The 20,881-nt window shown below is 47.9% G+C and overlaps 1 protein-coding gene across 1 annotated transcript; it reads right to left on the reverse strand.

The window, feature by feature from the left end:
* Window positions 1-775: 775 nt before the first annotated feature.
* LOC146353623 (keratin, type II cytoskeletal cochleal-like) lies at window positions 776-13,728 on the reverse strand. Its single transcript, XM_084836908.1, has 9 exons — window positions 13,252-13,728; window positions 9,949-10,157; window positions 8,370-8,430; window positions 7,184-7,279; window positions 5,569-5,733; window positions 3,093-3,218; window positions 2,427-2,647; window positions 1,146-1,177; window positions 776-1,038 (listed from the first exon to the last, which is right to left on the reverse strand). The coding sequence occupies exons 1-9, from the start codon at window positions 13,726-13,728 to the stop codon at window positions 776-778; spliced, it is 1,650 nt and encodes a 549-aa protein (XP_084693034.1).
* Window positions 13,729-20,881: the final 7,153 nt, after the last annotated feature.

Below are 20,881 nucleotides of genomic sequence, written 5' to 3' on the forward strand. Positions count from 1 at the left end.
TACTACTACCACCACCACTAATAATAATGAGCCTTATATGTTTTCATAAAGCTAAGATTTCACCATATTGGAGCTATGTGCCATATAGGTTTATTAGAACATGCAGAACTTAACCAAAGAGAAAGGCAAATCACAAGGATTGTGGCCGGAAATCCTCAATGAGATCCCTCCCCCTGCCTCTATTTAGAACAGTGAAGAATGAATGCAACTGCAAATCAGGGCAGCTAGCTGACAATGTGGTGAATGGGCTGGGAGAAGACAGATTTTCACATCTGTGTTTGCCCCCTGGATGTGCATGGAATGGTCTGAACAAGTTACCTGCCACTCACATTTCATCATGCCAGGCAGTCCGCACCCCATGAGACCCTTTCCTATTGCAAATGGCAGTGATTTCCAAACGATAATCGCGGGGAACCTCTCGATTCCTAGGAGGTACATCAGCAGTTTCCTGGAAAGAGAGCTTACCCCCCACTACTGATCCCACCCACCCCAAAAGGGAGTGTTGGGCATGTTCTGGATCACATTCTCAGTTGGGATGGCAGGAGTGGAAGCGGGGAAAGGTTTGGTCCCTGCTTGCAAGCAGTTGGAAGGTAAAAATGGTGCGTAATATACAGATGCACTACTTGTATTTGGACGCAATCCATGTGTATTTTGTAACTACGTGTGCATATCTGACTACAGAAAGGAGCGTGCAAAGTGGCCCAAAAGGCTCTTCTAGAAGGCTGTGGCTGTCCTGCTGAAGCACAGAGTCTCCCCTTCAGAATGCGCCTCTTTTTTAATATTTTGTTCTGAAAGAAGTAGAAGTGGACACAAACTTGACATTCGAGCCTTTTGCACTTCCGGCACTGCACGCTCCGCCTGGCAGGCCCAATTCACTGCCACCTGCCACAGTACTTCTTCCTATGCCAGCGCCACACACGCCACCACCGCTGCTCACAACCCCTCCAGCTCTGACGATGGTCCTGCTGCTGGAAGTGTATCCCCCTCCGATGCAAGGATCAGGGTCACACACGGCTCCGCCCTCGGTCCGACACACCGCTGCATCAGGGAGGAAACAACAAAGGCGTGTCGATTTCAATCCAAAAGCAGAAAAGCCTGCGCGGGATTCGTAACAAAGGTGAAAATTAAGCCTGAGTACTACTTACAGATATTCACTGGGCAAGCGTCGCCACACAACCTGTTCAAAGAAAATGGGGAAAGGTCTCACATTTCCATTGCATCATGTGTATGGATGGACAACTCTGTCTGTTTGGTTTCTCTCCATTTCTCATTTTCCCAGGCTTAAGTTGGTTCATCCCAAACTTTTCTTTTTTTCTTTTTCTTTTTTAAGTTTGCATGAAAATTCTGCTGAATTTTGCACATTTTTGCAAGCAATTTTCCTAATGTAATACATTTTTAACATTCTTTCCCCTAATTCACGCATTTTGTGCACGTTTTTTGATGGGTGAACTCCATGGCAAAATTTGGAGACATGCATATTTCAAACAATAACTAGGGATATCAGAGAAATCCGCTGCGGATCCAAATGAGGCCAGATTCTTTGGAATCCGCAGCGGATCAGGACCACTTACCTCCGCTCCAGGAGGACTGGAGGTGGAACGGCACTCGGCTGCTTCTTGCCAGCCAGAGCCGTTCACCTCCTCCCTGTCCCTGCCAATTGCCATGTCTTTAAAAAAAATGGCAATTGGGAGGATGTGCCCATGGACTTATATGCCGCCACCGGAGCCACCGCCAGAGCAGCCCCCGCTGCTGGAGCCGCCCCAGGTAAGCTCCGTCCTGGGGGGCGGGAGGCTATTCCGCCCCGGATTCTGGGGGCCCAGATTCTAAAGAATCCGGCCTCACTGGAGTCCGTGGCAGAATTCTCTGACATCCTTATTCATGACTCTATTTTGTGTATACGTCTATGGGCACATGCGATCAGCAGGATGTGCCCATAGACTTATTTAAGACATGGCAATTGGCAGGGACAGGGAAGAGGCAAATGGCTCTGGCTGGCAGGAGGGAAGGTAAGCACCCCCAAGCCAGTCCCCCTCCCCTGAAATCCAAGCAGAGTGGAACCGCTCTGGAGGATTCCAGGGGGGAAGGAATGGATCGCCTCCCCCTCCACGGATTCCCCACCGGAACAGACAGTGGGGAATCTGTACACCCCTAACAATAACTGAGTTTAGGTTCACACAGGGGTATGAAAGTGTGAAATTAGGTATGTTTGTATTAAAATGCAAACTGAATTAATGTCTCCCCCATCCCTAACTATGTGTCTGTTTCATTGCATACTGTGGGGGAATGTCCCATGTCCACAGGGCTCACCAGGTGATAGCCACAACATATTGCAATTTAAAGCAGTTTTCACAAGGTGGCCCTAATGTGTGTGTCAGGCTGCTCTTAGCCCGTATACCGAAACAGTAGAACTTCCCAGTTTACCCCACCTGCTCTCCTCTCCTTCCAGCAGCTTCCTATATGTGGCAATCTCGATATCCAACGCCAGCTTGACATTCATCAGGTCCTGGTACTCCCGCAGCTGCCGGGCCATGTTTCCCTTGGCCTTCATTAGGGCATCTTCCAGCTCTGTCAGCTTGTACTTTGCATCTTTAACCGCCATTTCCCCATGCTCCTCAGCTTCTGTGATGGCAGCCTCCAGTTTGCTACGCTGCAGAGATGGAACCCAGAGGCTTTTTCATGACACCATCTCATCTGTCAGGTCCAACAATATAACTAGTAGCACAGCTTAATTTAACATGATGGTTTCAGTCCAAATGACCCATGCCTGGGACTGGATCACAAGAGCAGGTTATATTTTTCTAATTACAGTGGCATCTGAAATAAGTGGAGCTGATCCATCCCGCCAGGCTGCCTATTAAATAAAAGCCTGCTTCAACTCGTAACTATCATATTTCAGGAGCTTAGGATTGACTCACCTGTTGCGAAAAATTCATTAAGATGGTGTGTGTGAGTGAGTTGTCTTGAGTGCCCCTCTTTTCCCTAGGCCTGAACCCACATTCCCTTGTCCTCTATGCATATCAGTAGGGCTTTTTGCAGGCTAAAATCATTCTAACTGTGGCAGACACCCATGCACAAGGCTGGCCCAGACTCACCTGGCCTTTAGCACTGTCAATTTCAGCCTTCAGTCTCTGAATCACACGGCTCAGTTCCATGATATCGTTCTTTGTGTCACGTAGGTTGTCATGGTGTTTGCCCGCTGTTGCCCTCATCTCCTCATACTTAGGAAGAAAACATTCAATGTGAAAAGCCTGCTAGCCTTTCCCATCATTTCTGGGATAGCCAGAGTTTTTAATTATTCAAGCTAACACTCTTCCCTTCTTACTTTCTTGTTTTGGACCCAATAATGTCAGTTTTACTAAACTGTACTAAAGTTGCAGTTACTGGATCAAGAGATGATGTGATGATACAGTTGCACCATTCCTGATGTGAGTTCTTCCTTTCTCCCCCCCTTCCCCCCCCATCCATCCCTTCCTTTCATCCTTTCTTCCTTTCATTCACCCGTCTATCCAAAATGCACAGTGCAACTCTGGACACCAAACAGAAGCTCCTGAAACAAGAGATGGAGGGGGGATCTTTTTTTTAAAAAAGGAGCAACATGTTACAGTGTCAGGAGTTGGTACCCATGGGGGTAGAGCACACCTTTCTTCTAGTCAGGCAAAGCAATCCTATGGAGGTGCGGGAAGAATCTATGGCATTTACTCTCCCACATGCCAAGCCCTGTGGGCTTGCTGTGTCCATAGGGGGATGTAGGGGTGGCTTTATCATTTTCTCATTTAAGCATCCCCCTTGCATTGAGTCCAATGGGAGGGAATTTACTATGCCAGCTCCAGGCAGGTTTCAGGGGGATATCAGGAGAATGAGGGGGCTTAGGACCCTGTGGATTCATGACCTCCTCCAACACTCCCCCGGCTCTGGAAAACATGCCCCTGTAACACCCTGGAGCATTGCCAGCAGTAAGGGCAATGCTTTCCACCACCTCATCAGGGAAACCCCCAGGGATGGACCTCCCTTTCCACAGGCAGAGAGGGAAGTCCACAAAACCCTACTGTCCCACAGCCACACTCCCAGGGAGCTAGGGATGGGGGAGAATTTCTCCCCGAAACTTCGGGGGGCCGAGCGCCAATGCATTCGGTCCTCCGAAGGTTGTTTGGGGAGAACTTCTCCTCCCCCCCCGCCCCCCCCCCCGGGATGGGACTTACCTTTCACGAATGTCCCTCCCGGCGGTGGGTCCCAGCGGCGGTTCGGCAGGTCTTTGTCAGGGGCGGGGGCGGCAGCCGGTCTTTCGACCGGCTGCCGCCGCCACCGCCATTACAAGCAAAGTAAAAAAAAAAAACGCCCCTGTGATAGGCTACGTAACGATTAACGTAGCCTATCACGGCTAGATCTGCAAAGTCAGCCGTGATAGGCTACGTTAATCGTCACGTAGCCTATCACGGGTGACTTTAAAAAAAAAAAAAAAAAGCACGTACGGCTAATGGCGGCCCCCATAGGGAGCCGCCATTCGCGTTCCTTATTTGGTCCCTGTAGTCTACATAAAGATTTACGTAGACTATGGCGAAAATAGGGGCAACGCAAATAGCGTTGCCCTTATTTTTGCCGTAGTCTATGTAAATCTCTACTTAGACTACAGGGACCAAATAAGGAACGCGAATGGTGGATCCCTATGGGGGCCGCCATTAGCCGTACGCGCTTTTTTTTTTTTTTCAAAGTCACCCGTGATAGGCTACCTGACGATTAACGTAGCCTATCACGGCTGACTTTGCAGATCTAGCCGTGATAGGCTACGTTAATCATTACGTAGCCTATCACAGGGGCGTGGTTTTTTTTTCTTTTGAAGTTCGCGGCCGGGGAGACGGGGCACTTCTCCCCGGCCTGAATTTCGGACGGGCGAGGAGGGAAGCCTCCCCCCCTGGCCTGAACTTCGGGGGGAGCAGTGAAGCGCCTCCCCCCCACCGCGAAGCAAGCTGCGAGACCAGGTAAGTGACTTTCGTGCACCCCTACTGAGGGAGCATAGCCTTGCTCTCTAAAACTCTGCCAAGTACATTAGGCATTATACAGTTGCTAAATTTAAACAAATTGAAGAATCCAACTCTTCTTGGTGTGGAATTTGGACCACCTTGGTACACTGTCATTTATTAAAACAAAACGAACAAACAAAAACAATGAATGTAACCATTCTAAAGTAGAGGGCATATTTACAGCTGGCCTAAATGTAACTGGAACAACAGAAGTTGTTTTTCTCCCTCCTCCTCCTCCTCCTGGTAGTATTAATGTGCCATTAATGTTCATCATCATCGTCATTGTCATCATCGTCATCATCTGCAAAAATCTCTTCTGCCATGGAACTTATAGCATCAAGATTTAAAGAGCTTTAAAGAATGCTAATATTACGCACCCTGTCATGGTTCCATTTTCAAGTTAGGCACCACTTCTGTCTTGGAGTCCACCTCCTTTTTGGGGAGGAGTCCATCGCCCTTGGAGTCCACCTTCTTTTGCCTTGGAGTCCACCTCCTTTTTTATCAGCAATATTCCCACACACATTTTCTTGCAAAGAAATCTGAATCTCACCTTGACCTGGTACCATGACTCTGCCTCATAGCGGCTCTTGTTTGCGATGTCTTCATACTGCTCTCTGATGTCAGCAATGATGTCATCCAAATCTAGGCCTCGGCTGTTATCCATTTGCACAATCACTGAGGTATCTGAGATGGAGGCCTGGAGTTCCTGGAGCTCCTGTATTGAGTGAGTATGGGATTTATCACTCATTGTGACTAGGCCAGAGAAATAACATCCCCCTCATGGTGTCATGTGGGCATGACACTGAAAAGCACATGTGTTTGGAGGGTAGAAGATCAGCAGTTGGGCAGGGGCTGGGTGAGGAACCAATTGAAAGATCCCCCCCTCCCCGAGATAGATTGGTAGAAGTCCTTTGCCTTCCAGATTGGGGATGAAATAGGAATGCACATGAAACATACAAAACAACTCAGGGCTTCTTTTCTTTACTACTAAAATGGAGCAACTGATTTTCTTTTAGTAAAATTTGGTGGGGCCAGATAAAGTTTTTCCAGGGACCGTGTCACCATGGTCCAGGACTCAAACCCCCACTATCAGAGGAGAGCTCCAATGCACCAAGGATGGACTCTTGCCATGCTTGCCTGAGAGTCCCCAGGGAGCTGGAGCTAGCCTGTGGGCTGCTGGTTAGCCACCTTTCCTGAGGGATGGGGCTGCTTGGATCATAAAAACTCAGCTTCAGTGGCATGAATAGCATAGTGCAGATGTCAGGATTGATTCTGAGTGCAGGGGATAGAATCTGAGCTAGCAGCTCAGATTCAGAAGAGGAGCAGCCAGAACGGGGGGAGGTTTTTTCACAGGCCAGTTCAGATATGGGTAGGCGTGCGTCTCAGGTTACCAACTCCCAGATGGCCAGGCATGAAGCTTCATCCCTACCCCCCTCTGTGAGAAGCAGCAGGGAGGAGGAGGCAGGGCTTGAGGTCTGTGACCTAAGAGACGCCAAGCGGAGACACAGAGCTAAGAGGGAAACATCAGGGGCAGAGCTCAGACGGTCGAACAGGTTAGCGATGCATGAGAGGCTATGCTGGGGAGCAGCAGGCGAGGGGCGGGACCTCCTTCCCTAAGTTAGCCTAGTCAGAGGGCCACCCTTTCAAACTGTGGGCAACTTTCGTTTATTCCATTTGAATCCCCTGGAGGCACTCCCTTGTAGCCAGTCTTTGAGGATTTGCATCTGTAATGAACCTGTGAATAATGAATTAAAGGCATGAGACTGAAGCCTCTCTTCTTGTGCTTTTGGGAGTGCTTGAGGAAGGAGCGGGGCAAGGGAACCCTGAGAGCAGCCTTCCCCACCTGGCGCCCTCCAGATGTGTTGGACTACAACTCCCAGCATCCCCATCCAGCATGGGAATTGTAGTCTAACACATCTGGAGGACACCAGGTGGGGAAGGTTGTTACAGTGCTTCAAATACTATTCACACATTTGGACTATGATTGCCCTCCTGAAAAAGAAAGGGGGCTTGGCATGTCACAACAGCTCATACGTCAAATATCTCTGCAATGACTCATCTCATGTGTTCCTTCTTTCTCTTCATCACTTTGTTGCTGTTTTTTAAAGGAGCATTTATTTTTTAATGGGCCCCATGGTGTACTGTAGAACAGGAAATTTCATTACCGCCTCGTACAAGCATCTCAGGAAGTTGATCTCCTCAATTAAGCTTTCCAGCTTGGCTTCCAGGTCAGCCTTGTTCATGTATATGCAGTCAACATCCTAAGGGTTAGTTAAAAGTATAATAAGTTGGGGACATTGAATTTATTAGATTACAGACTCCCAGAAAGAGCAGTGGCCCATTGGCAGAGTATCCGGATACTATACAAAGGAGTAAGAGCAACAGGGAGTGTCAGAGCTAAGGGATCCAGTTGGTCAGGCATGGCTGATGACAAGGCCACGCAAAGGGGTGTGCATGAGTTTTTGCAGGGAAAAGATCCCTTCTTTGGAAAAGAATACAGAGCACTTAGCATAGATGCTCAAACGTCAGTGGTTGACCTTAATGAAGCCAATATTTCCTTAAACAAACCAACTGTGATGAAAGGTAGAACACAAATGAAAACCCAACAACTTCTTCCCCAACCTGGCACCAGGACTAGAAATCTGAGGCCTCTGGGTTTATGTTGGCTTCCCCTCATGACAAGCCACTCAAGGCTGTGGAAAGAAGGTGGGAAACAAGCCCTCTTCAGACGTTCACAGAATGCAAGGAGAGGAAGGGAGCAGGGTCGTGTCCACCGTCCCCTCCCTGGACCTCTGTCTCTTCAGGTGAAGACTGAAATAGAGAACACATGTGCAGTTGTCATCTCCTGAGGGGGCCCTGGATGCCGGCCCCGAAGTCCACCCTATTGGCACCACTGCCCGCCTCTGCAACCCCACCCCTCCATCCCAGTGTGCCTTGTTTATTGTCTGAAGAGCCACTGAGGTTCCGACAGAGCCCCACCTATTCAGGTTGCCCATTGGTTACTCCCCAGTCTAGTCTGGGCAGGAGATGCTTGCTTGTAGGGCTATTTGGGTACTTTCCCAGCTTATTCCCAGGTCTCTTTACCTGACTGTCTGCCATACGGTTCTCCCTAGCCAGTTGTCTGGCACACCCAATAGGCTCTCCATTCTAGGATGTTTGGTCTCACCTTTCCTCAAAAGCTTGCAACCCAGCCTTAACTACGTTGAAACCAGAAGTGTGTGTGTGGGTGTGTGGGTGTGGATTTCAGCTCCAGTGAGATCTATGCCTTTAGATAAGTCAAATCATGTGAACAGATGTTCTGTATATCAAGATCAGAAATAACAGATTTCTGTCAAACTGTACATCACTCACCTTTTTAAGGGTTACAAATTCATTCTCGGCACATGACCTCCGATTGCACTCCTCTTCATACCTGTTAAGAAAGTGGACTAGTTTGAACCTAGTCTTACACTTTAAAAAACTCATAGGTCTGGAACATCACGACAAATGCCTTCCTAGCTCAAAAACTCTGAGTTTCATGGCATAATTAGCACGTATGAGGTGTTTGTGTAAGACTGGCCATGTGGCACTGGCTAAGAATTGAATTCTTTAAATTGCTGTGGGAACCTGGATCCCTCAGCCCTTTGCTATACCAGGCTGTAATAAAGGCAGGAAAGAGAAGAGCCAAGAACCAGTAAGGGCAGCAGCAAGCAGCAGTCAGCACACAGGTGCCTGCTGGGGGAAGTCTCTAGACTGGTATTTTACAGATCCCACAGAAATACGTGCCCTGCAGCATAGGCTGCACTCAGGGGAGGCTGGCGGCTTCTATTTCAACGGGGCTGTGAATCCGCTCTGGGTTTCAGTCAGAACGAGTCAGAACTCTGAAGGAGCTATCCAAAGTGCTGAACCCTATCTGCAAAATGCGTTCAGAACCTTGGATAGCTCCGTCAGAATTCTGGTTCTGAGTGAAACCCAGAGTGGATTCACAGCCCCACTGAAATTGGAGCCACTAGCCCCCACTGGCCCCACTTTGTGCAAACTGAGGGCAGAATATTGCAAATCATTTCATAGAATCATAGAATAGTAGGGTTGGAAGGGGCCTACACGACCATCGAGTCCAATTTCACAATGAGGCGCTGGAGGAAAGTGGACATTTTTTGCAGGACAGCTTAATGCATGTAGCCTCAATGAAGGAAGTTTACATGGGAAAGAAGAAACAGCTGCAAGTGGGGTAAGGCCTTAAATTTCAACTCCAAGGATATTTCACAGAAAATATCATCATCGTCATCATCTCTTCACTTAAGCAAAATCTAAGTGGACACCATGTTAAGACGGGAAAAAGAGATATTCTGTTTATTTCAATCAGCTATGTGTGTCACTCATCTTTTGAAGTGCTGCATCGTTTAGGGGCTGATTTTTGTGTTACATTGGTACTTTGATACTCAGGTAACAAGGCAGGGCCAGTGTCAGGAGTAGCCATGGTTGGGCACCTGCTGAGGGCCCAAACCACAGCAGGCCCCCCCCCCGAGAAGAGCCCCCTGGAGTTGCTCCTCCTCTTCACCGTTGCAACCTGCTTGTTCACCTGCCTCTCGCTCTGGCCCAGGCAATGGTGGTGGTGAGAAGGAGGAACACTAGCTGCCATTGCGTGTTTTTTCACCAGCCCTAAAGTGATAGCAGTGATGAGAAAGAGGATAAGGAGCAATAGCAGCTAGTGACAATGCTGGTGAGACGGTAGACGGACTGAGGAGGGTGGCACTGAGGGAGTCTTGCCCAAGAACTCTGAAAAACCCTGAGCCAGGACTATTAACAAGGGTGCTTTCCTTCTCCTTCTCCTTCTCCTTCTCCTTCTCCTTCTCCTTCTCCTTCTCCTTCTCCTTCTTCTTCCCCAAATGAGGGGGGTGCAGCTTGAGAACATCATATCTCTTAGATAAATATAGGCCCCTCCACTTACTTTCTCCTGTAATCTTCCAATATGTCCCTTGAGTTGGTCAGGTCTGACTCCAGCTTATTTCGGTCAAATCCAAGCCCCTCCAGCTGCCTCTTTAGGTTATTGATAAAGGCGTCGAACAGAGGCTCTATGTTGCTCCTGACTCGTTTCTGCTCTTGCAGTAAGCTCCATTTTGTCTCCAGCACCTTGTTCTGTTGTTCCAAGAACCGGACCTAGCTCCCCCGGCCAAAAAAAATCACTTGTTATTATCAAAATCAATAGACCAAATCCTATATGCACACACCCCATCCATGCATATGCCCCATTTCTACAGCCCTCCACCCCCAAATCGTGGCTATTTCCAGCTCCTGCGTGGAAGCAGAATATTGGAGTGTGTGGAATACACCCTTGCACACTTTGTGCCACTTTAATTCTCATAGCTCTCCCAAATAATTTACTACAGAGGTGCTAGAATTTTGTTTGAGATTCCTAGTCCCTCACCACAGAACTACAATTCCTGGGGTTCCCTTCAAAGAAGGAATGACTGTTAAGACAGTTTATCCATTTGTTGTGCACTGATTATGTCGTCAGCCTGCTGTTCAGGTGTGAGGTCTGCTCACCCTGCTCTTACTGCTCGTGGACGTGTTTGCATGATAGCTGCTTCCTCATAGGGATGTACAAATCCCTTACCTGGATCCGCGCAAGGGCATCCACGGTGGGGGGGAGGTGCTCCATCCCTCCCCCCGGAATCCTCGATGGGGGGGAGGTGCTCTGTCCCTCCCCCCGAAATCCTGCCCAGCTGGCTCCGATCCGGGGCCAAGCCGTGGAGCCGCCAGCTGGCTCCGGCCACCCGCAGCCAAACATCCGGCCGCTGGGCAGCCCTGCAGGGACACAAATGGCGGCTGTCGTAGCCACTGCCATTTGCGTCCCTGTATTGAGCCGTAATAGGCTACGTAAATATTTACATAGTCTATCATGGCAGGGGGAAAACCCCAGCATACGCAAATGGCGGTAGCTGCCGCCATTTGCGTATGCTGTCCCCCCCCCCCGCCATGAAAAGCTACGTAAATACTTATGTAGCCTATCATGGCCTCTGCAGGGATGCAAATGGCGTCCCTGCGTTAGCTGTGATAAGCTACGTAAGTATGAAAAGGCTATGAAAAGGAGGAAGCAAATGGCGGCCGCAGGATGGCCGCCATTCGCAAAGCAGCGTGGACGGGAGCAGGTAAGTGCTCCGTTTCACGTGCCTTTCATGGGGTGGGGGCGGCGGGGAGTTTGTCCCGCACGTCTTTTGTGGGTTGGGGGGGGCGGGTGCTTCATTCCGCAATGGATTTCGGGGGGCCAAATGCACTGGCATTCGGCTTCACTGAGATCCATCGTGGAATTCTCTGACATCCCTACTTCCTCACAACATTCCCTACACAACACAACAATCACTTCAAAAAGGCTCTGAGTCTGTCCACAAGATATAGTGATGGCCACCACTTTGGATGGCTTTAGAAGGGGATTGGACAAATTCATGGACGAGAAGGCTATCAATGGCTACAAGCCCTCATAGATATATGCTACCTCCAATAGGCCACATACCTATGTACACCAGTGGCTGGGGAACATGGGCAGGAGGGTGCTGTTGCACTCATGTCCTGCTTGTGGGTTTCCCATGGAATTTTCACCTAACATTACTAGCACTAGAAGGAGAACATGATTTCAGGATCATTGTAAGTCAGGGATGGGCAACTGCTCGAGGTCTGGGGACCATTTTCACCCCCCCCCCAGATACCCCTCCTGTGCCATCCCCATGGGTGCCATTTTTTAAAGGTCATCTGTAGCAGCTACGGAGTGTAAAGAGGGTCATGTCTAGCTTGCAAACAAGCTAAATTGGACACTTTGGGTGTGCCATAGCGGCTACGGATGCATTCACCCCGCCCCAAAACCCTTTCCCCTGAATTTGGAGGCAGCGGGGGTGGCTGCCGGCCTCTGTGCTGTTGTCCACCCCTGTTGGAAATATCAACCAACTCTTGTAAGAGAACAACCAGTAGTTAATGAAAGTTGCTACCTCTCATGCCTACCTAGAAGCAGCACCCTCTGATCCTAAATACTGGATGTGCTGCTTACCTAAGGTTAAGAAGGGAAAGACATTCTGCCTATCCATGTACTTCTATAGCTAGAGGCATTTCTCATATTCAAGGACTGGAATGGATTCGGGGCATTGGAAACAGAACAACATTTTGCAATGCGGTTAGCCACTGTGTGAACAGAACCCTGGACTAGATGGACACCTGATCTGATCCAGCACGGCTCCTCTTATGTTCTGACCCATGCCACAAGCTGTATGCAACAATGGAAAGTGTGCTGCAACTGTACCAATTTGGCAGATGGCCGGCTTCCTTCCTCTGGTGTAGGATCTACTATTTTTGCCAGTGCGTGTAGAATTCCAATTGTACAGAAATCGGGAGCTAACTTTGCATGCCACTGAGTGGTGGAGTCCATTCTTTGCATGCAGCAGACAGTGGGTTGTATCCAATATTAGTCTAACTTAAACCCCATTCATTTTGACGTATGTACTCTAAGTAGGAGTAACATTGGATATAACCCCTTGAATTCAGTTCCTTGCATCTCTAATGAGTGTTAGACAGCTTTGCACTAAGGTTGCATTGCACACTTGGACCCCCCCCCCCAAGCCCCCTCATCACTTAGAATACAGAATAGAGATGTTATTCCCTCAGGTTAAACCTTAGTGACTAGAAAAACAAAAACCAGACCAAGTATTAGCACTTGGGCCACAATTTGTTGCCTCTTGCTAACCCCTCCTCCCTGCACAGTTGATGTTGGAGTCTATACAGTTGTCATGGCCAGGGCTGATAGCCCAAACATAACATCTAATGAGTTTCGGCTAGCCAGCAGCTGGGAATTACAAATTTCCCACAATATTCTCATACACACATTTCCAAACATTAGAACATTATACACTGCTATAAAATGCGACTTCCTTCTCTTCACCCAGTTGGGACATAGCAACATGTTTTTATGCCAAAGAGTTTTTGTTTGTTTGTTTCAAAAAAGCGTCACAGATCATAGAATCTTAAGGTTGGAAGGGGTCTACAAGAGGCTTGAGTCCAACCCCCTGCTCAATGCAGGAAGCCTGATTCCCAGGCGGTCTCCCATCCAAGTTCTAAGTAACCAGGGCTGACCCCACTTAGTTTCCGAGATCAGACAAGATCATGTGGAGTCCATGCTTGCCTCAGGCAATAATTCTTATTCCAGGTAAGAATGATCGAAATATCCACCCAAGCTGCCACGCACGGAGCCCGTGACTTCATGACTCACCTTGTCGATGAATGAAGCAAATTTGTTGTTGAGAGTCTTCAGCTGCTCTTTCTCTTGTTGCTTCACCATTTGGATGTTGGGGTCAATGTCCAGGTGGAGAGGCTGTAGAAGGTGTGGGTTGACTGTGACAGGTGCAATGCCAGGTGGGCAAGTCCCACTGACCCCACCAACCCTGTAGCCAAAGCCAGCAGCACCGTAGGCATGTCCAAAGCCAGCACCCCCCAAACTGTATCCATATCTGACAGGCCGATAGCTGCTGACGGCAATTCTTGGCCTGGAGGATGCAACACCACAAAGACTCCTGCTGCCAAAGCTTAACCCTCTGGGGCCCACACCGCTGCCCCCTTTGTATGAGATGGTGCTGACGGCACTGTAGCGCTTCACGTTCCTTGGGACAACAGCTGAGGAGGAGCTGTAATTCTTGATGGCACCTCCACTGCCACCCCTAGAACTAACCCGATAGGATCGGCAAGACATAATGGCTGATGGACAGTGGAAGGAAGGCTAATGTGGCTGAAGGCTGTTGGAGCAGATCAGAGAGTATCCACAGGTGGTTCCTTCTCTCTGAAACCAGAGTTAGAACTTTCCCCCCTTTTTATCTGTGTGATGAGCAGCCCTTGATTGTCTAATCGGCCCCCAAATGGCCATTTAAATTCTATTTATTAGCTTGGGGTGTTGGGTAACAGTTTGCTTCCCTGTTTTGCTGAACAGAGATTTGGTCTCTACTTAAAAGCACATCTATCGTAACTTCTAATTTAATGGCAGGGAAATCCAGTTCCATAAAAACTAGGCCTGCAAACCTCCCTTTTTTATAGTGATAATTAAAAGAGGAAAGCAGGAGAAAGGGACTCCTTTGATGTGCTCAGCATCTTGTGAGTTAGGGAAGGGGCAATTGCTTCATTTTATATGTGGGAAAAAGTAATTATTTGGCCAGCTAAGTACAAGGTGGAGGAAACTGTTGCCCCCCAGATGTTGCTGGACTCCAATTCTCATCAGCTCCAGCCAGTCTGGCCACTGGTCAAGGAGGATGGGAATAGTAGTTCATCAGTATCTGGAGGGTCCAGGTTCCCCAGCCCTGATTAAGTGGGTGCATCAGCCTGTGAATTCCTGGCTGGGGAATCAATTCATTCATGTGGTCAGAACCAGCGTAGGGATGGGAGCAGTTCAGCTGGTGACTCCAGTTCCAGAAGGGGCTGTGATTAAGGATGTCAGAGAATTCCGCCACGGATCTCAATGAGGCCGAATGCCAGTGCATTTGGCCCCCCAAACTCCATGGAGGAACGGCCTGCCCCCTGCCCCCCCCCCGTGGATCCCTCCCGGGACGAGACTCACCTGGGGCGGATCTTCCAGGCGGCAGCGGCTCCGGCCACCGCCATTTCCAGGCTTGTGTGTAAAAAAAAAAAGACACGATAGGCTACGTAAATCTTTATGTAGCCTATCATGGTTGGGTGGGTTTAAAAAAAAAAAAACACGTACACAAATGGCGGCGGCTATGGCCGCCGCCATTTGCATTCCTTCTTTTTACTGTCTTAATCTACGTAAATATTTACGTAGACTATGATGGCAAAAATAAAGGGGAAAGCAAATAGCGTAGCGGGCGCTATTTGCGTCCCCTTTTGATTCACTGTTTTAGCCTACGTAAAGATTTACGTAGGCTAAAACGGTGAATGAAAAAGGGACGCAAATAGCGCCCGCTACGCTATTTGCGTTCCCCTTTATTTTTGCCGTCATAGTCTATGTAAATATTTACGTAGATTAAGATGGCCAAAAAGAAGGAACGCAAATGGCAGCAGCCGTAGCTGCCGCCATTTGCGTACGCGGTTGTTTGTTTGTTTGTTTTACCCAGAGCCCTCCGCGGCTGGAAATCCGACTGCGGATGGCTCTGGCCTGGCCAGGCCGGGCCGGGCCGGTTGCTCCGTGGAGCCGCTGCAGAGTACAGCCGGCCGTTCGAGGATTCCAGGGGGAGGAATGGAGCGCCTCCCCCCCAGCCAGGATTCCGGGGGGAGGGACAGAATGCCTTCCCCCCCCCCATCAACATAATCCGCAAAAGGTAAGTCACTTTTGTACATCCCTAGCTGTGATTCCATTCAGGGGTTTAGTTACCACCAGCCAAAACACTAATGGTGCTATCCAAGGTGCTGAAAGGTGCTATCCAAGGAGCCAAATGCTATCCTCAAAAAGGGGATAGGGTATTTTGGCTGGTGGTAACTAAAACCTTGAATGGAATCATAGCCCCTCCAGAACTGGAGTCAACAACAGCCACTGGATGGGAGAATTAAACACTCTTGAGCCCATCGATGTTCTTCCATTTCCACCTTGAAGTTTGATTCATCTCGTTCCTCTTCCCAAACTTGAGGTGTTTTTCTCAAACAGGAGAAGTGCACATTTGGGTTTGCATTTTTTTTTTAAAGCGAATAGCCAAATATTTTTCCACCATTGACTAAAGCATGAACGGTGCATTTCAAACGGTGCAAATTTTTCTAGCAAATGCATTGTTCAAACATGATTAGGGATGGGCAAATAAGCGATGCTCTTGAGATCTCTAGGATTCTCCAAACATCATCTCATCACTTGTCTCGTGACTGATTTCCATTCATGTTTGCGATCTCTGCTCATTCTCTGCAAACAGGAATCTTGCATAAATCAAGCAGCATTCGAACAGATTTGCATGAAACTCCCAAAATTTGTGCATATTCCTTAATTTCTGAACTGCAAGGTGAAATTTTCATTGAACTTTCCTCCATCTATTAAAGTGGGGCTGATTCAGTCTACTGAGGAAATTTGCACAAAATAGGAAATTTGCACAAATCAAACTGAGAATTGGGAATGAGACAAATGTGAGCATTTATTTCATAGAATCATGGAATCATAGGGTTGGAAGCGGCCTACAAGACCATTGAGTCCAACCCCCTGCTCAATGCAGGATACCTTATTCCCAGGTGGTCCCTCATCCTTGCAGTGCAATCCTATGCATTCTTACTCAGAAGTAAGTCCCATTGTTTTCAATGGAGCTTACTCCTGGGTAAATGTGCATATGACTGCATTCTGACTTAAGCCATTCATTTCAATGGCTCTACTCTAAGTAGGACATATGTTGAATTTTACCCAGTGTCACACCATTGAGTTGCAATTTTTTCTCACCCCAATAAGGAGCAGGATATGAAGCAGAAGCGCTGCTGAAAACTCACATCATGGTAGTAACATCACACCAGGCATTCATTTTTTAAATTTATTTTTAACTGGAAATACTTTTAACCTGCCTTTCAAACAAATGTGTCCAAGCTGTCTAACAAGCTACATACTAAAACAAAAAAAATCCGTTCCAGTGGTTGATCTGGGTTTGGGCGGATTTGGGACAAAGTGAATTCTGGTAGGCCTCCTCTGTCAGTGGGGCCCCTAAGGGAGGCAGTAATACTCTGAACAGCACCACAGGAAGCATAAGGTGGTTGAATTTAGTTTTCCACAGTGCCCTAAGTGACACATCAGTCATATGGGGCATTGTGAGAAATTAGTATGGCAGCTAGGCCCACCTGCCTAGTACCGTTCAGAGTACTGTGATGTAACTTTTTTAAATGCAGGGCCAGGTGTCAGCAGCTGGACACCAACGCCATCCCCATTGGACACACATTGCCCATAATGTGTGATTCTGGCTTGGAAGATGGCCCCAGATGGTTCCCTGAAATCATCATTATGTACCCAACAGTGAAAAACCAAGATACAGAATAATATACCTCCAGCAATGCTTCTGACTGAGAAACCTAAAAAATGTGAACCTATGCAAATGCATTGAGGGCCTTTTTATGCTTTATCCTGAGTACGCCATTGATCATCACACATCAGCCAATCCCAGCAATCTGATTATGGTCATATTTTCAAATACCTGCTTCTCACATCCTCACTTAAGCTGTACAGTTTTTTAAAAAAATCCTAGGTGTGCACCTAAAAACCATGTAGGCAGAGGCCATGAGTTGGTCTGAACAAGGCAAAGAAATTCTGGATCGAACCCCCTTAAATATAGGATGAATTGTGCAAAAAAGAGAAGAAAAAGTATATATTATCATTATCATTATTACACATTTGCTGCAACCTAGTATTTGTGTATTATCAACAATGATGTGTGAATGGAAGAGGTATAAATAGATGAGAATTTGGGACACACAGGACGAAGGAAGGTAACTGGAGTTCATGAACAAATAACACAGAAGCTCTGACTCTTAATTTGTATCAAATTATTTTGTACCAAGTAACTATTTTGTTATGAAAGATGCTTCTTGAGACAGAGGACAGAAAAGGGAGGAGGACTTTTAAGCATGTGTTCCCTTCCATTGCTTTAGGAATGCAGAATTATGCCATAATAAATTTGTTGGTCTTTAAGGTGCAACAGATGAACACGGCTTCCCCCCCTGGAGCCTTCACTAATACGTCTCACCAAGCTTGTCTAAAAATTGCAAAACCAATAGCATTCATAAATGAGAATCATCAGGAAACAATATATGGGACACCATCCATGACCACAACATGCTTTGAATTTGAGTGAGAATCTCTCCCCCAGCTCCCGCAATGTACTGCAACTTTACATGGAGTAGATGCCCAGGTGATACGATGGGCCATTGTGTGCATATTCAGAAATCTTTTAGAAATTTGCATTTGAACAGTGTGACTTCAGGACTAGGGGGAAGGGGTGGCTGACAGTGCAATCCTGTACAGGTCTACTCAGATGTAGGCCCCACTGGGTTCAATAGGACTTACTCCCAGGTAAATGTGTTTAGGGATTTAATTTGCGGAACACAAAGTGCCCACTGCCCCCAAACCACTGCTGTGTTGGGTGGTCCTGGGACTCCCACAAATGCCCAACCTTACTGCCTTTGGGAGCTAGCAATTTGCCACAAGCCAAATCCAAACTTACAAGTCTAATTATAAATCTAATCTTTTCCTTCCACCTTCTTATTCCTGATATGAAAAGCAGGGCAACTTGTACCAGCTTGTCTGAACTAGTTATGTTCACATCCAGTGATCCAATAGATAGTCCTTGTAGGCTCCATTTGGACAGATTTGGTACTCTTATGTTAGACTCTGAAAAATGTTGAAGTGGCTGCAAAATGGCTACTGTCAAGGACTCTCTGTGTGTGTGCGCGCACACGTGTGTGTGTACATCAGAAACCCTGAGGCCCACCAAGAAAAGGTGGCTACAGTGAGGGATGCCTTGGGCTTCTGTAATAATAAAAGAGGATGTCTGTTTGCTTGTCCATCCATCCATCCATCCATCCATCCATCCATCCATCAGTGCTGTAGAATGTGACTGTAGAAACTCACTATACTCCTATACTCCTTGCCATGTCTTCCAGTGTAACCCACCACAAGTGCCATAGTACCAAGAGCATGAAACCTAGACACCTGAAACTTGGCTTGCATATAGGGATGCTGGAGAAATCTGCCACAGACTCAAATGAGGCTGGATTCCAAAGAATCTGACCTCTGGAGTCGACCATGGACCAGCCACACTAACCTCCATATCTGGAAGAGTTCCCACAGGACGGCTCTCCAGCTTTCTAAAAAACATGATAGGCTAATGGCGGCTACCATTAGCCTATCACAGGAAAATTACAGCCATCGATGGCGTATTGTGCCATTTGCAGCCATAAAGCACTTACTTTGACCTAAATACAGCCATAAACAGCTGCAATTTATGTAAAAGTAAGTGCTTTACGGCTGCAAATGGCATAAAATACACCATTTACAGCTGTAATTTTCCTGTGATAGGCTAATGGCAGCTGCCCTTAGCCTATTGCATCTTTTAGAAAGCTGGAGAGCCACTCTGTCAACTTCAATGGAAGTGGCAGGGCCCTGGAGAAATCCGCAGGGCCCCAAGAGGCCCAAATTACCCCACGGTGGACCCCCACCAGGCCGGACGTTGGGGGATTCACCCATCCTTACGTGTACACTAAGGGAACCTCAGGGGTGTGCACCTCAGGATTATTTTGTTTTTAAAGACACTAACTGATAATTAATTTAAATGTGTCTGTGTCATTGAAGCCTGCAGTAACGTCTTCAGCCACCAGGGCCAGACTTCCCTAAGGGTGCAGTCCTATAGCTTGCACCCTTGATGATCAGAAGCCCCCAAACTCAGATACTTGTGATCATCCAATGCAGGGTGGAAGGAGCAGCAGAGGCAATCTTTGTCTTCACATCCTCACACCCTGCATTTTTTGCTAGACGGGCTTTTTCCCCTGGCTTTTGAGGGGGAGAAAAGAAGGCTGGAGAGGCTTCAGGATAGCTTGTATCCTGGCCTCTCCAGTCTCCTCCCCTCCCTGCCTACCTGAAACACCCCCTTTTTTGCTTCCCTGAGGTCGGGTTCCCAACCTCGGAGAGCAGCTGGCATAGTTCTTTCCATGTTGGCTGCAAGGGGGAGTGGGAGGGGGGTGGAACTCCAATTCCCCCCTCTGAGGTCAGAACACTGTGTTTGACCTTGGATAGGGGAATCTGAAATATCCTGTGACCCCTCAGATGCTGTCAAAGGGTCATAGGATTGCTCCCAAACCAACACATCGCTTTGCAGTCCATACAGTTTGAAGCCAGGGGAGATCAGGAGTCTCAGGGGCAGAGTTATATGCCTGCTTCACTCAAGACAGGTTGGGCAAAGTTTTATTTAAATATTTAAAATTATTTTTAGGCCACCTTTGAGGGTAGAACAATGTGCCCAGCTCTCTGACAGCTTTTTAGGTTTGCTTGAAGGCTTCACTGTAGCTAACTAAAGGCTATTTACTAGGCCAAGGGAGTTATATGCCTGTTTTCCCCCCTTTCTGTGGGGCAGCCCCTCTTCAGGACAACGGAGTGAGAAGAACTCTTCCTCAAGGGGCTTTGGGGGTGCCCCATGGCAGGGGCCATGCCCAGCAGTGCAAACAGGCGTGGCTTGACTCCAGTGGGGCAGGCACAATGTGTCCAACTCTGATAGGGGTGTAAGCTTGCTTGCAGCATTCACTATAGCAGCGTTAGGGCTATTCCCACCTGTACGAAGCCAGGTTCATTCACCGTGCTGAAATAAAACAAACATCCACTGCTCATAACTACATAGCCTGATTCACACAACCTCATTAACCCAGAGGATCTGGATTTCAGGAGCTGGCGGCCTGTCGATGTTGAATGGAACCAGAGCTGGTACAAGAGCACTTGCACCGCCACAGCAAGCCAGTGATCAGTCTGCTCCTAATGATCATCTGGGCATCTCTTTCAGCCTTGGGGGTGAGTATTTGGCCCTCTCTCTCTCTTGCTTTTTTTAGGTAATGCTTTTGTTTTGTGGCTTCAGCCATGCATTAGTGAAAGTGTGCAGGGTGCCTGTGTTTTGCTGCCCCATCTGGGCCCCTCCACACTGCCTGCACCTGACTTGTCAAAGTTTCTTGCACATCAGAGCTGCAACGAGGCAACCTCATTGCCTCGAGTCACTGTCCTGGTGTGCACAAGCGCATAGAATCATAGAATCATAGAATAGTAGGGTTGGAAGGGGCCTATAAGACCATCAAGTCCAGCCCCCAAATGATGCCAATGCCGCACTGCTGCAAGACTTCATGCACCCGATCCCATCCACTTTATGGCTTGCGAAACAGACCATGGGATGGGACCATGAGTAGCATTG

This window comes from Heloderma suspectum, chromosome 2, assembly GCF_057233095.1.
Source record: "Heloderma suspectum isolate Gila_16-S chromosome 2, 16-S_ref, whole genome shotgun sequence".
In the NCBI taxonomy this organism is placed as follows: domain Eukaryota; kingdom Metazoa; phylum Chordata; class Lepidosauria; order Squamata; family Helodermatidae; genus Heloderma; species Heloderma suspectum.

Excerpts from the sequence above, each read along its gene's own strand:
- LOC146353623 (XM_084836908.1), bottom strand. The coding sequence starts at position 13,728 with ATGTCTTGCCGATCCTATCGGGTTAGTTCTAGGGGTGGCAGTGGAGGT. Across the intron at positions 2,648-3,092 it reads TTGACAGTGCTAAAGGCCAG|CGTAGCAAACTGGAGGCTGC; the intron begins GTGAGTCTGGGC and ends CCATCTCTGCAG. Across the intron at positions 1,039-1,145 it reads CGCTTGCCCAGTGAATATCT|CGGTGTGTCGGACCGAGGGC; the intron begins GTAAGTAGTACT and ends TCCCTGATGCAG.